This window comes from Salvia splendens, chromosome 4 (assembly GCF_004379255.2).
Source record: "Salvia splendens isolate huo1 chromosome 4, SspV2, whole genome shotgun sequence".
Classification (NCBI taxonomy): Eukaryota; Viridiplantae; Streptophyta; class Magnoliopsida; order Lamiales; family Lamiaceae; genus Salvia; species Salvia splendens.
In genome coordinates this window covers 10,149,438-10,162,663 of record NC_056035.1, presented here as the reverse complement: position 1 = coordinate 10,162,663, position 13,226 = coordinate 10,149,438, and the positions used below count along the sequence as shown (strand labels likewise).

The window sequence follows — 13,226 nt, the reverse complement described above, 5'->3', positions numbered from 1 at the left end:
CAATTGGTGGCCGGGCCACAAATGGTGGCCTTTGAAGGCCACCATTGTGGACACTCTTACAAATTTGAACTCGGAATAGTAGTATTTATTACTTGTAAGCTGAATATTGGGTTTACTGTTACTTGTCGTAGAATATTGGTTGGAATTTGGATATGAGCTAATATGAAATTAACAAATAAATCACGGCAGAGGTCAAATTTCAGTTTGCCCCATGTTTTTAAAAAGTCAAATTATAAATTGTGAGGATTGCAAATTTTACAATTATATCATCATTTGCATCACAAAATACATGATCATATGGTAGCCGATTTTGAACACATCATTCATCACATAATTGTATTCATCACATAAAGTGAAAAGAAGTTGTTGGTCGCCAATCAGAGTGCAGTAGAAATGGAGGGGCACTGCATACATTTATATTTCGTGTGATAAGTAAGTCCATCCACAACGCTGTTCCTATACCGTTCCTATACCGTTCCTTAAACCACTATTTGAGGGCCCCACTGTACTTTTTTACTCCATTCCTTAACTAAGGAACGGAACCTGCAACCCTTCGTTCCTTAACCGTTCCTTAAATTACTATTCATTCAATTTCATTTTTTTTATTTCCAACTCAATTCAATTTAAATAAACACACTTTAATAAAAAACAAACACACTTTATTAAAAAACACACAACATTAAAAAAAATTAAACTTAAACTTAAAAAAAATAAAAAAAGCACACAATTAAAATCCTAAAAACATAAAAAACACAAAATAAAAAACACACAATTAAACGTGGGAAAATAAAAAAACTACTCCGCCGGCGAATCATCCTCCGGAGGCGGTCGAGGTTGAGGGGGAGTCGGAAGGCCAAGTTGTGCTGCCATATACACAATTCCGTTCCACCAGGCCGTGAATTGGGCGTACGAGAAGCGGGAAGTGTCCGCCATTGTGGCGGTCATGTACGCCACCGTAAGTGTGTCCAAGCCTCCCCGCGAGCCCGATCCCGAGGCCGACTGGCTTGATTCGCCTCGGCCCTTCCTCGCTCTAGCCGTCTTCGCCGCCTTCGTCCCTTGCGGCCGACGGCGCCCACGGCTGGATCCCCCGTATTCGTCGGGCGTTGGATCCCCAGTACCCCCAAACACCTGCGGTGTACCCTCGCTGGCCTCACCGGTGTCACCAGACGAGTAGTGGCCGCTCGCCGTGTGCTTCGTGCGCTTTGAGGTTGAGCCCGAGCTCGAGCGGACACCGCCGGCCCACCTTTCCTCGTCCTTGACGAGCTGCCAAATATCAACATATTTGAACTGTAGACCGGTGTCCTGGTAGAAGACGCGCAAAGCCGCCCTCAGAATGTCGGCGCCCGCAGCTCCGCTTTGGTAGTTCGCCGCTTCGGCCGAGTAGATGCCGCAAAATTTTTTGACCTGTGCGTCGACTCGGCCAAAGTGAGCACGGAGCATTGTATATTTGCGCTTCCGGGCCCCTTTCGGCTTAGTCTGGTGGTAGACATCACGGACCTTTTCCCAGAAGCACTTGGCGGCTTGTTGGTTCCCGACGATGGGATCGTACGAGACGGTGAGCCAGGCGGTGTACACCGCCTTAGTTTCTTCGTTGTTGTACGGATGCCGGCCCAGATCCTCCTCCTCCTCCTCCTCGGGTGCCTCAGACGCAGCCCTAGAGCTTCCACCGCCTCGGCTTCCTCCCTGGGTGGGTTCTACGGGGATATCCTCCCGAATCTGGGACAAACCCTGAGAAAGCCGCGAGCCGGGTGGTCGAGCGTAGGCATCCACATCGAAAGTGGGTGGTTGGTACCCACCCGGCGTCGCCGACCCCTGGGTGCCCGGCGTCGACGACCCGGAACCACCTAGTGTGTTGTACATGGTCTCCCAATCGCCGAACGCGTTGAGATCCCACCCACCGGAGCCACCACCGCCGTAATTCCCGTCGCCGGACATTTTGTGAAGGAGATTGAAATAGAAAATTGGAGAGGAATTGATGTTGGTTTAGGAAGAGTAGATGTGTAGTTGTGTGTGAAATGTAATAAATTAGGTGTATTTATAGAATAAGAAAATAAAAATAAAAATAAAAAAAATTAAAAAAAAGTTAAAAAAACGGTAATATGACCGTTTAAAAAAAAATTTATAAAAATATATTTTTTTTAAAAAAATTAATTATTGCGTCATTGCTGACGTGTCCCACTCGCGGGCCGGCGAGTGGGAAGCACGCACGAAGCGGGGAGCGCCACGTCGCCCGAGCGCGTGGCGGCACAAGCCGTGCCGCGTTCCGTGCCGTCGGCACGCGGAACGGAATGGGAGCGGAACGGTGCGCCGCAACGCGTTCCGCGGCGAAACCGTTCCGGCGGAACGGCACGCGGAACGCCGGCGGCACGCGTTGCGGGTGCCCTAAGTAGCTATCAAGGTGCAATTGTTTGGTTCATTGCTTTTTGGCAATTGACAGATGATAAGACCACCACCTTCAGCTAGTTTTGAACCCCACTAAGTTCACTAAATCAACCTTTTCAAATAAGTATCTGATTTCAAATTTTTAAAAAAACAATTACAAGAAACGAAAAAAATAAAAATAAAAACATGGCATCACTTTATTAATAGTACTATAATTTTGAGGATCAAATGACATGATACGAGCGTTGCTATAATGGTAAACGAAATCAATGAATACCACGAGTAAGATCTTCATTCTACTCAACGGCCACGCCACATTAACGAATTTGTGTAATTTCGCAACATAATGAGAAGATCATGTCACACATCAAAGTCAAACATTGAAGTGAATTACAATGATAAAATTGATTAAAATTAATTGGTACCAAATTGACTATTTATAAAGACTGATGTATAATTGATACAACTATATACTCCATTCAAGATCATTAAAAAAATTCAAAAATTAAGATATAAATTTAATAAAATCATTGATGGATATATTTGATCGTAAACCTCTCATTTAAATCATATAATATCTTGCAGGTTAGTACTCTATTAATTAACATTTGCTGGACTAATCCCCTCAAAAAACATTTATGTTTTTTTTTAGTTACTCCAATAATTCTTCATGTACTATAAAGACTATTTTTCGTTGATGAAAACAGACAGTAGTGAACACACTTGGTAGAAGGATGGGCTTAAGCCCTTACCAGACTATTTTTTTTTTATTTTGTTGAAATTGTTTGAAATTATATGTAGCTCATACTAAGCTTGGAGAATTAGTAATGACTGAAATTAGAGAAAGAAAAAAATCGGCAAAAGATTGGTTTGAGAAAAGAAGAAAAAATTACTTCCTCCGTTTTTTAAAAATAGTAACTACTCCATTTTCATTTTGGACTGTTCCTTAAAAATAAAAACTTTAGAATCTTTTTATTTTAGGACATGGACCCCATAATCCACTAACTCTACTTTCACTATTTTTTCTCTTTCTCTTTTTTACTTTACCAATTTTTCTCACTTACTTTACTAATTGTGCATTAAAAGTTATTTCAAATATTTCTATTTTTTGAATACGGATGGAGTATTACTACAAGGAATATAAGTAAAAATAAAGGTCAAAAAGTAACTTTAATGGATATTTCGAGTAGTTATTCATTTGTTATTTTGTAGAGTACTAATTGTGTAGTTTGATGGTAAGAGAAATTATGATGTACTATTACAACAGGCCAATATAGAACAGAATTGATTGTTAATTTTCTATTCTCTTTCTCTCAATATTCATTATATAATCAACCCTATTTTACGTGTTTTTCGGATTGGTCATAGGAACAGATAATAGAGTATTGAATAAGATACCAAACTAAAATTAACAAAACATAATGAAACATTAATGTTCCACAAAATTTGTCATAAATGGTCGTTAAGAAGCGTTTGTCCCCAAAAAACCTAATCATTGAAATGGAGGTTAGAGCATACTTTGTTTATGAGATAAAATAGCTCTCGATATACCATGTTTTAGGCAAATGAAAAGGATATATCATATGGCAGCTCCAACCACAATACATGGTCCACCATTTTCTGCTAAATTTACTACAAAACCAGCACTACATATTATGTTATCTTTTAATTCCCACCAGTTTTTCAAATCTATTTTGATATCAGTTTAGTCTTTGTACTAGTAGTTTCATTATTATGTAGATATATTCATTTCATAATTTCCTATAATGCATCTCAAGAAATAAAATATACTGTAAATAGACATGAACTATAAAATACTCCTACATCACATTTCCGGAAATTGAATTTTTGTTCATATGAAACTTATCTGCTCAAATTTTGGGGGGCTTTAAATTTCGCAATTATTTGATAATTCTGAAAGCAATAAAAGTATTTCTTTGCTCGTTTAATCATTTTGAATTTGAATTTAAGATGCCAATTATGCTCCATAACATTACATAAGACAAATAATGTTAACATCAAGTAAAATAAAAATATCTATAGAGCCCAATTGATAGTTATGGTCATAAATAATCATCATGGCGTGACAGAAGCTTCTGTTGAATGGTAAAATTATCAGCAGTTTATTGGTTTGCAATCCACATTCCTATTTGGTGACATTGCAGTGGTCACTCAATTCTGTATCACATTGAGATCATTAAAATTAAATGCATAAATATTGAAATAAACATGATATTAAAATATACTCCTAAGAAAGGAATGAATCAGTTGTTGGAGACTTGGTTATGTATCATTTTGTTATTTGCAGGAATGGTACCTGAAAAAATGGATGAGAGCTAGAAAAGGAAGTAGTTTCTTGAAAGTGGAAGAGTGGTTGTGGCCGCACAGGTAAGAACCTCGCCATCTGCAGTCACAGTGTAGGTCTCTGGATCAACCGTTATGTGTGGAAGGGCATCGTTGAGCTTCATGTCGAGTTTCGTCAACTTTCTTACATTGCTTACTGCTTCCACCCTCTTCTTCAGTCCATACTGCTCTCTAACTCCGGCATCTAAAGCAGCCTGTAATATGTAAAGCAAAAAACATTGAGAAAATAACTCTATCTTCGCATTTGTAGACAAGGAGACAGACATGGTGTTTACCTTACTAACAAAAGCAACTGAATTGGAACTTGCAGCCTTGCCAAAAGCTCCAAACATTGGCCTCATTTTCACCTATGATAACATGAACTCATTTAAAGTGGAGCATTCTGGGATCTCGATTGGTAATACAAATGGATACGAAGCAAGAGATCCAAACGAAAATGGTCATCATCTGAGTTACCGGTTCTGGAGTTGGAATGCTTGCATTTGGATCACCCATGTCAGACCATGCTATTGTGCCACCTTTTATCACCATCTCTGGTTTGGCTCCAAAAAATGCTGGTTTCCATATAACAAGATCAGCTAGCTTGCCTACCTGCACCCAGTTATACAAATAAATTCTTAGTTTATAAACAAAAACATATATTAGATGATAAGTGTGAAGATTATTACAGTTAATGTTGATTTACCTCAACTGAACCAACATATTCAGAAAAACCATTAGCTATAGCAGGGTTAATTGTGTATTTTGCAATGTATCTCTTGATACGCAAATTATCATTTCCGGGTGTACTGCTTTCAAGTTCTCCTCTGATTAACTTCATCTTGTGAGCAGTCTGCCAAGTTCTACAAATTACCTGTCAAGAATAGAATACTAATAATGTGAGCAGTTTTTCCAAATGTGGATTTCTTATGCCTACAAAGCAAAGGTTGATCACTCAAAACCCTATCCTTTACATGCAAGATTATTGAAATGCCACATTTGCACTCTCAAGTTTCTGAGTATGTGAGAGCCACAGAATATATTCTTTAGAGCAAAATCCATCATTCATGTAATTATATAGTGTCTTTAGTAAGAGTTTCGACAACGAACTAAAAAGTGTAGAATTAAAGATAACCTCTCCGATGCGACCCATTGCCTGTGAATCAGAAGATATGATACTTATGGCTCCAATATCATGCAAAATGTCTTCTGCAGCGATTGTTTCAGCACGAATCCGTGACTCTGCAAAAGCAACATCCTCTTTGATATCCTTGTCCAGGTGATGGCAGACCATCTGCGGAATATATCTCGATCATCTTGAAAACCAACTTATTTCCATTTGGTGACATTCTAATCATAAACTATAAAGCATTACTAGTCACAGTAATTTCTTACAAGCATGTCGAGGTGCTCATCTACAGTATTGATAGTGAAAGGACGGGTCGGGTTAGTTGAAGAGGGGAGAACGTTTTTTACTCCACAAACTTTGATAATATCTGGAGCATGACCACCACCTGCGCCTTCACTGGTAACAAGAGATGTGCACAAACGAACTTAGTCAAGGCAAACGTCAACGCCCTTAAACAAATGCGATTTATTTACCTGTGATAAGTATGAATAGTACGGTCTTTGAATGCAGCAATTGTATGCTCAACAAATCCAGATTCATTTAATGTGTCGGTGTGAATATTAACCTAAAATGTTTATAGAAAGTAAATAAGGGGTTGCATGTCTCGAGGCTTAATCTGTCTGATTAAGGAGGAAGCAACCACCTGAATGTCATATAAATCTGCAACAGTCAAACATTTATCAATTGCAGCCGGAGTAGTTCCCCAGTCCTCATGAAGCTTCAGTCCCATTGCTCCAGCTTTGATTATTTCATGTAGGCCCTCTTCTTTGGCAGAATTTCCCTAAAATTGATGGAGAGAAACATGGTTAAGCAGACAATAAGAAATCAGTGGCAATCATAGTTTCCAATCTAATGAAATAGAGGACTAACTTTTCCTGTGAAACCAAAGTTGAGAGGCATGTCATCTGTTGATTGCAACATTAGCTTCATATGAAATGGTCCTGGAGTACAAGTCGTGGCACGTGTCCCATGAGCAGGTCCTGTACCACCTCCCACTAGTGTAGTGATGCCTACATATTATTCAAATAAACTAAGTAAAAATAAGGATGTAAAGGTCAGGATTGATTCTAACAATTTCGAATCAGGGGTGTCCAATCAGCATCATTATTCACTAGAAAAAGTTAATGAGATAATTAAACTCGATATCTGCTAGCTAATGATATACCATAGGAGCATTCCTCGGTGTGAAAGGTAAGAAGCTATAACGATTAACGACAGTCGATTCTGTGATGGACAGACCTTAACAGACTTAACAGACACATGTTTCCATGAGCTATTAGAAGAACATATGTTGTCAGCTGCAAAAGCCATTCTGTGACCCAAATGAAGTTTACATAAGCCATTATTTTAAACCTCACCACTTGTTATTGCTTCAAAAGCTAATTGCGGGCAAATGAAATGTACGTGACAGTCTATTGCTCCAGCAGTAACAATCATTCCCTCTCCAGCTATAACCTCAGTATTTACCTGACCAGAAAATAAACATATGATGTATTATAAAACTTGATGCTTCCATAAACTGGATAAATCAAACTTAAAACTCACTCCTATAATCATGTCGGTTGACACTCCATGCATGATATCTGGATTGCCTGCTTTCCCAATAGAAGTAATATAACCATCTTTGATGCCTATATCAGCCTTGAAAATCCCTGTATAATCAATGACTACAGCATTTGTTATCACCGTCTCCAAACAATCACACGATTGATATCCACAAGCCTGCCCCATTCCGTCTCTAAGAACTTTTCCACCACCAAATATACTCTCATCGCCATACACAGCAAAATCTCTTTCAATTTCTGCAAGTAAATCGGTGTCCCCTAGCCTAACTTTATCACCAGTGGTAGGGCCATACATATTAGCATAATTTTCACGAGACATTGAATGAGAAACAGAAGATCCTTCTTCAGTCACAAATTCCCTGCACAATATACAAAAACTTGCGAGTTTAGAAATTAAAATCATGATAACAAAGCAATTTTTTCAAAGACATTCATATTCTGAACTTCACAAAAAGCAGAATATCAATGACCTAGCATCTGCTTCTTCTGAAAAACCATATTGCTCAAGTACAGCTTTCATCACAGATGTGATTTTAGAATCATTTACTGGTGCATCAATAAGATTATTCCCACCCCGTATGATCTGGTTTCCACTGATGCTGACAAGTGAAACACTTTTTGTGTCCCCTGGCTGCAAAAGCAAGACAAAATTGTAATTCATTTTTCATGCATGTGGATGCAGGAAGAAAATGGAGGTTCATCATATAGAAATTAGGACATGCAAAGCTATGACAAGAAGTTATGGCAGTCAAGTAGATTGGTTACTATGCTTTGTCAGTTCACCCACCACATTCTTTCCAGTTATGTACACGAAGCTTTCCATCAACCTTTTTATATGAAAAGAAATCAATCCTGATGATGAGTAGATCCCAAGGATCCATTTACAACAAACTCAACAGTGGATGAAGCATGTGAGAAAAAAATAAGTGTTTTCCAACATACTGACAAATAGATTAGTAAAGTCTTTTTTACCTATACATTTAGATTTATAATAATCAGCTAAAATGAAGGCCAGACTTAAAACAAGCCAATTACCCAGAGTTTGAGTTCTGTAGACAATAGTGTTACCTAATTTTTGTTAGAAAAAATTGTTAATAGAGGCACGGAGTTGAGGTGAAATACTCCCAATTATTTGACAGTTCAACCATGCTATATAAGTTTGTTCGACCCAAATGATATGATAGAACATGCAGAAGATTGCATGAACATACAAAGTATATCATACAACTTCTCAAGTTTTACATTTAAATATTAAAATATTTAGCAAGTCTTAATCGTTATAAATTCACTTAGCATATATGCCTAGTATAAAGAAAAACATGTTAAAACTGAAACCTCAAAACGGATGGCTGTTCCGGCCGGGATATTTAGCCGCTTGCCATATGCCCTCCTTCGATCAAAAACCAAGTGTGGGTTGACTTCAATGAAGTGATAATGACTTCCAACCTAAAGAAGAAGAAGATTTCAAACTTCAAATAATTTAACTGGTATATAGCAGTTCTAGTCCTATCTTTAGGGCAGAACTTGTGCAAAAAAATCAAAATAGCTATTCATATTTCTGTTCGGTATCTAATAAAGAATACTGGTATGTGGTGCAAAAGTAGGTCCATCAAAGGCCACAGCCACACTGGACTGGTGCATTTTCTAAATAGCTAAACTACATTACCGGTAAATTCCCTTATCTATTTCAGAATAGAAGTAGACAAGACTACGCAACATACCAACATGCTCAATTTAGAGAAAGATAGAATCAACAGGGTTGGACATGTTTGTCTCAAGCTGGTGAACAAGAAAATTTACAAGGAAATTGTTAAAAAAAATTAATTAATCTCAAAACAATTTTTTGGACGACAGAGAAATAAGTGACCCTAACCTAGGATCTCTTCCATGCCCCCAGGATTTATCGCATTAAACCAGATGCCCTTGCCCAGTATAAAGTTGAATTATTCAGTAATTTGGTAAATGATCCCTAGTACCTCTACAATCTTCTTAGTTACTATAACGAAACTAGAATACTCTAAAAAAATTAAGTGGTCTTACTATAAACAACCTTTAAATTCAACTATTTGATTGATCTCTATGTGGTGACAGATATAATTACCTGAACAGGCCTGTCCCCAGTGTTAGTTACTTTGAGTACCACGCCTTTCCTTCCTAAGTTGATGGTTAGATGTTGAGGTCCACATATCAATTCACCAGGTATATTACAACTTTCAACTGGGGGAAATTTGTCTAGAGAAGGAGCTGCAGGGGAAAAAACACAGCCATCAGATCAAGTAAAATAACTTGCTACAAAGAAGATGAGAAAACAGAAGAAGTGGAGATAACTTTGGTGTTATCTTACTAACTTGGTTAATGTTAGTAACGAACTAATGATTTTTAATGAAAAAGCCATTTTTTGTACTATCTAATGAAGCCATTGGGTTCGGATAATCATCACAGAGTGAGATATACCTGGTAAAGTTTTCTCATGAATGAATTTGTGACAAACTTCAGAAAACAGATGAACTAGTAAAATATCCATGGTCAAGAACTTTACTGTGCCTAGTTTTCTTATAAGTTGCCAGCCCCTATGAGGTAAGTCTAAGTAACTTTGATTGATATATGCACTTAAGGTCCTTATGATGAACATCTTGCTTCATGCCAATTGTCCGCCACCATGAAGCAAGTTGAGACAAGTCCAAGTTAGTTTACTTAACTTCAATAACTCAGGCCAGTGCTTCTACAATCAACGGATGAAGCACCAATTAGATTGCAATATTGGTGATCACAGCTAAACTTATAAAACATCTAGGCAATATGCTCTTGAATACAGAGATCCACGGGATAGAACCTTAACATTCACATGAACTCTGAAGAGAAGTGACACTTGATAAAACAACGTTACCTAGCTCTTCAGAGGCTAATCAACCTAGTTATAAGTTATTTCACAGGAAAGTCCTGTGTTTTAGAAATTTCCACGTAACCAGTGAAAAATCACACAATCAACATTCTTTCCGGACTGAACAAAAACAAACTTGCCCCCTTTGTGTGTGGGGTGAGGGGTATGATGACCTAAACTTCTTTTGCAACGACAGCCATCAAGCAACCAATTTTAGTTCGATCAACTTCTGCATCTGAAGGGGTTTTTTCTATTTCTTGAGCTACCAATACATTCTTGATTGGGGTTTGAATTAAGTGCACTGGATAGCCAGTAAAATTAATTATCAATATAATTACCTGGAAGAAAAGAGCCATGCAAAGCTAGCTCCAGATTTCCATTTTCACATGCTACAGGGTCATGGATCGTTATCAACTTTGTCCCGTCTGGGAAGGTCCCCTCTACCTATATATGCAGATCAGTAGCCAACATAAATTTTTTATTCCATTGTTTCTAATCAGAAAGATGACCAAGTATTTTATTGCAGCAAATAAGAATTTATACCTGAACAGAATCCAATAGATAAGGGACAGAAGGAAGAACTTGTCTCCTGTAATACATAAGTTTTCTATCAATATAACCTGAAGTGGTCTTGAAGATTGTTGGTTAAGCCTCACCAAAATTCAAAGAAAACAACCAACACGAAGTGATTCACACAATAAATCACCAATAATTTTTCTTTTTATACATGTCAATAACACCTCTTATGATTCATATTCAAAACACAATCCAGAAGCTGTCCACTTACATAGTTTATAATTAAACATCCATTGTCTCACAAATATAGAAGACCACAAAAGAGTTTGGTTATATATAATATTCCTATCCCATTGCGAAACTCCACTTCATCATAATCCAAATTATTAGCTTCATTAATTCTGTTAAATATCTTTTGGCTCTCTTCAGCTCACTAACCACGCACCAAAGCATGAAAAATGGCAGGTCCAGCCTTTACTAACATACAAGTATCACTGTCATTTTTAGCAAACACACAAGTATCATTGTCATCGAAAATCCTCTTTGTCACAACACCAAGATGAAAACATAAACTTCTAAACATTGTTCTTTATTGGTACCTCCCCAATAATTGTCTTCCAAGGTCCATTAACTCGACCACACTTTTGTCCCCATCCCGGACAAATTCCAATATCTATCAATAAACCACAAGAACATAAATTAGATACATAAATAAACATAGAACGGAGCGAGAGTGTGTGAAAGACACTCACACACCTACACACAAAACGAATTCAAGGCTCTGTGAACTCAACTGAATTAAAATATGACAAAACTCGATAAACATCAATCCAAACAAGGAAAGTAAAGCCACACAAAAAAAACGCACCAATTAGCAGCCATACACAACAATGAACTAACTCATATTTGCAATATAGTGGAAAAAAGAATAAGCTTTCCTAACTTCAAGCCAAAACAAAGAGACAAACACAATATGAATGAAGAAAGCATATACCTGGGCTGCAATAAGAGCGACGGCTTCGGCGTGATTAAGCCTTAATCCACGAGCCAAACGCTTCTGTGCCAACTCTCCCGCATTGTGGAGCATCAATTTCTCAATTTCCCTGGGCGCCAGCTTCATTTCGGGTATATTTTTTGTTTATCCTGAGCCGAAATTTGATTGAATGAGAAGTTTGTGGGAATCTTGCTATTGTTCTTCCCTAGTCAAACCCAGTGCAGTAGCTCCAACACTGGTGGCCGTTCCACAGATTCCAAAAAGAGCACACTTTTTAAAAATGATCAGTTATATTTCGGATATTCACTAATTAGAGCATCTGCGGTGGCTGACGTCACCGCGGAATTCCCACCGGCGTGCGGGAATTCTGTGGCGGACATCCGCTATTGTGCGTGGCATGTACGGATACGGAATTCCGTCGAGGAATTCACAGTTCCGCGGAATTCCGCTGGGAATTCCGTGTGGACGTCGCCATTGCATTGACTCCCACGGACGTCCGGGCGGAATTCCCGTTTATTGAATTAAATGTTTTTTTTAATTTCTATAAATACATCCCGTTGAACTTCATTTCATTCGCACCACTTGTATTAACAAGTTTCTCTCTCTCTAAATTTCTTTTATATATCCGTAATGGCCGGTAGTGGTAGTGGTAGTGGTGGTGATGGGCATTATGCACACATGATGAGACTGGTTCACGCACGTGTGCGGAGGCCGCGGAGAGGGAGGAACAAGCGTAATGTACTTTTTTTTTTTTAATGGAATTTTTTTCCCTATTTGTGTCGAAATTTTAATTCCGTTAATTGTTTAATTCCGAAAATTGTTTAATTTGTGAATTTGTGAATTTTTTTTATTGTGGAAAGTCCGTCGGGAATTCTGCCATTGTGCAGTGGGAAGTCCGTATGATGTGGCAGTGCAGTGAGAAGTCCGTATGACGTGGCAGGAGGTGTTTTTGGGAATTCCGCGTGGAATTCTGCCGGGAGCTTCGTTCCACTGCTGATGCTCTTAATTCACTTTCACTTTCACTTTCTTTTTTCTCATTCACTTTGAGGAAGAAACTGTTAGAAACGTGGGTCATAAAAAACAATTGTCAGGCATAATATAATATAGCAAAAAGGAGAAAGATTATATGGAAATGAATTATTGAATTGAAAATACAATGAAACTAAATAAATATTGTATATGTGGGCAAATCGTGGAAATACAATGAAGTACTATGAAATTATATAAATTTGTATGTGTAGCCAATAAGCCAAATTGAGGAAATCTTTTTTCCATAAAACAGGATACGCTCCTAAAGTACTTTATGTTTTAATGCGTCGTCCCCAAAGATAAAATAGTTATGTCTCAGATTTTTAGTAAGTAGTTGCTGAAATAACAAGTTCTAATGAGGTGAATGTGGTGAGGATAGAGCTTTCA

General features: G+C 38.0%; 1 protein-coding gene across 1 annotated transcript; it reads right to left on the bottom strand.

Annotated features, from left to right (window-relative positions):
• Window positions 1-4,318: 4,318 nt before the first annotated feature.
• Window positions 4,319-12,085, bottom strand: LOC121798652 (urease-like). The gene is made up of 19 exons (XM_042197754.1): window positions 11,811-12,085; window positions 11,416-11,489; window positions 10,844-10,889; window positions 10,639-10,744; window positions 9,521-9,663; window positions 8,755-8,865; window positions 7,890-8,050; window positions 7,400-7,778; window positions 7,213-7,321; window positions 6,725-6,864; window positions 6,498-6,635; window positions 6,328-6,419; window positions 6,121-6,250; window positions 5,861-6,019; window positions 5,432-5,599; window positions 5,203-5,337; window positions 5,022-5,093; window positions 4,700-4,940; window positions 4,319-4,560 (listed from the first exon to the last, which is right to left on the bottom strand). The coding sequence occupies exons 1-18, from the start codon at window positions 11,934-11,936 to the stop codon at window positions 4,719-4,721; spliced, it is 2,511 nt and encodes an 836-aa protein (XP_042053688.1). The 5' UTR covers window positions 11,937-12,085; the 3' UTR covers window positions 4,319-4,560; window positions 4,700-4,718.
• Between the last annotated feature and the right edge of the window lie 1,141 nt (window positions 12,086-13,226).

Coding starts and splice junctions, on each gene's coding strand:
- LOC121798652 (XM_042197754.1), bottom strand. CDS start 11,936: ATGAAGCTGGCGCCCAGGGAAATTGAGAAATTGATGCTCCACAATGCG. Junction 7,779..7,889: donor TCAGAAGAAGCAGATGCTAG/GTCATTGATATT, acceptor TATATTGTGCAG/GGAATTTGTGACTGAAGAAG. Junction 6,865..7,212: donor TTTTGAAGCAATAACAAGTG/GTGAGGTTTAAA, acceptor AATAATATGTAG/GCATCACTACACTAGTGGGA.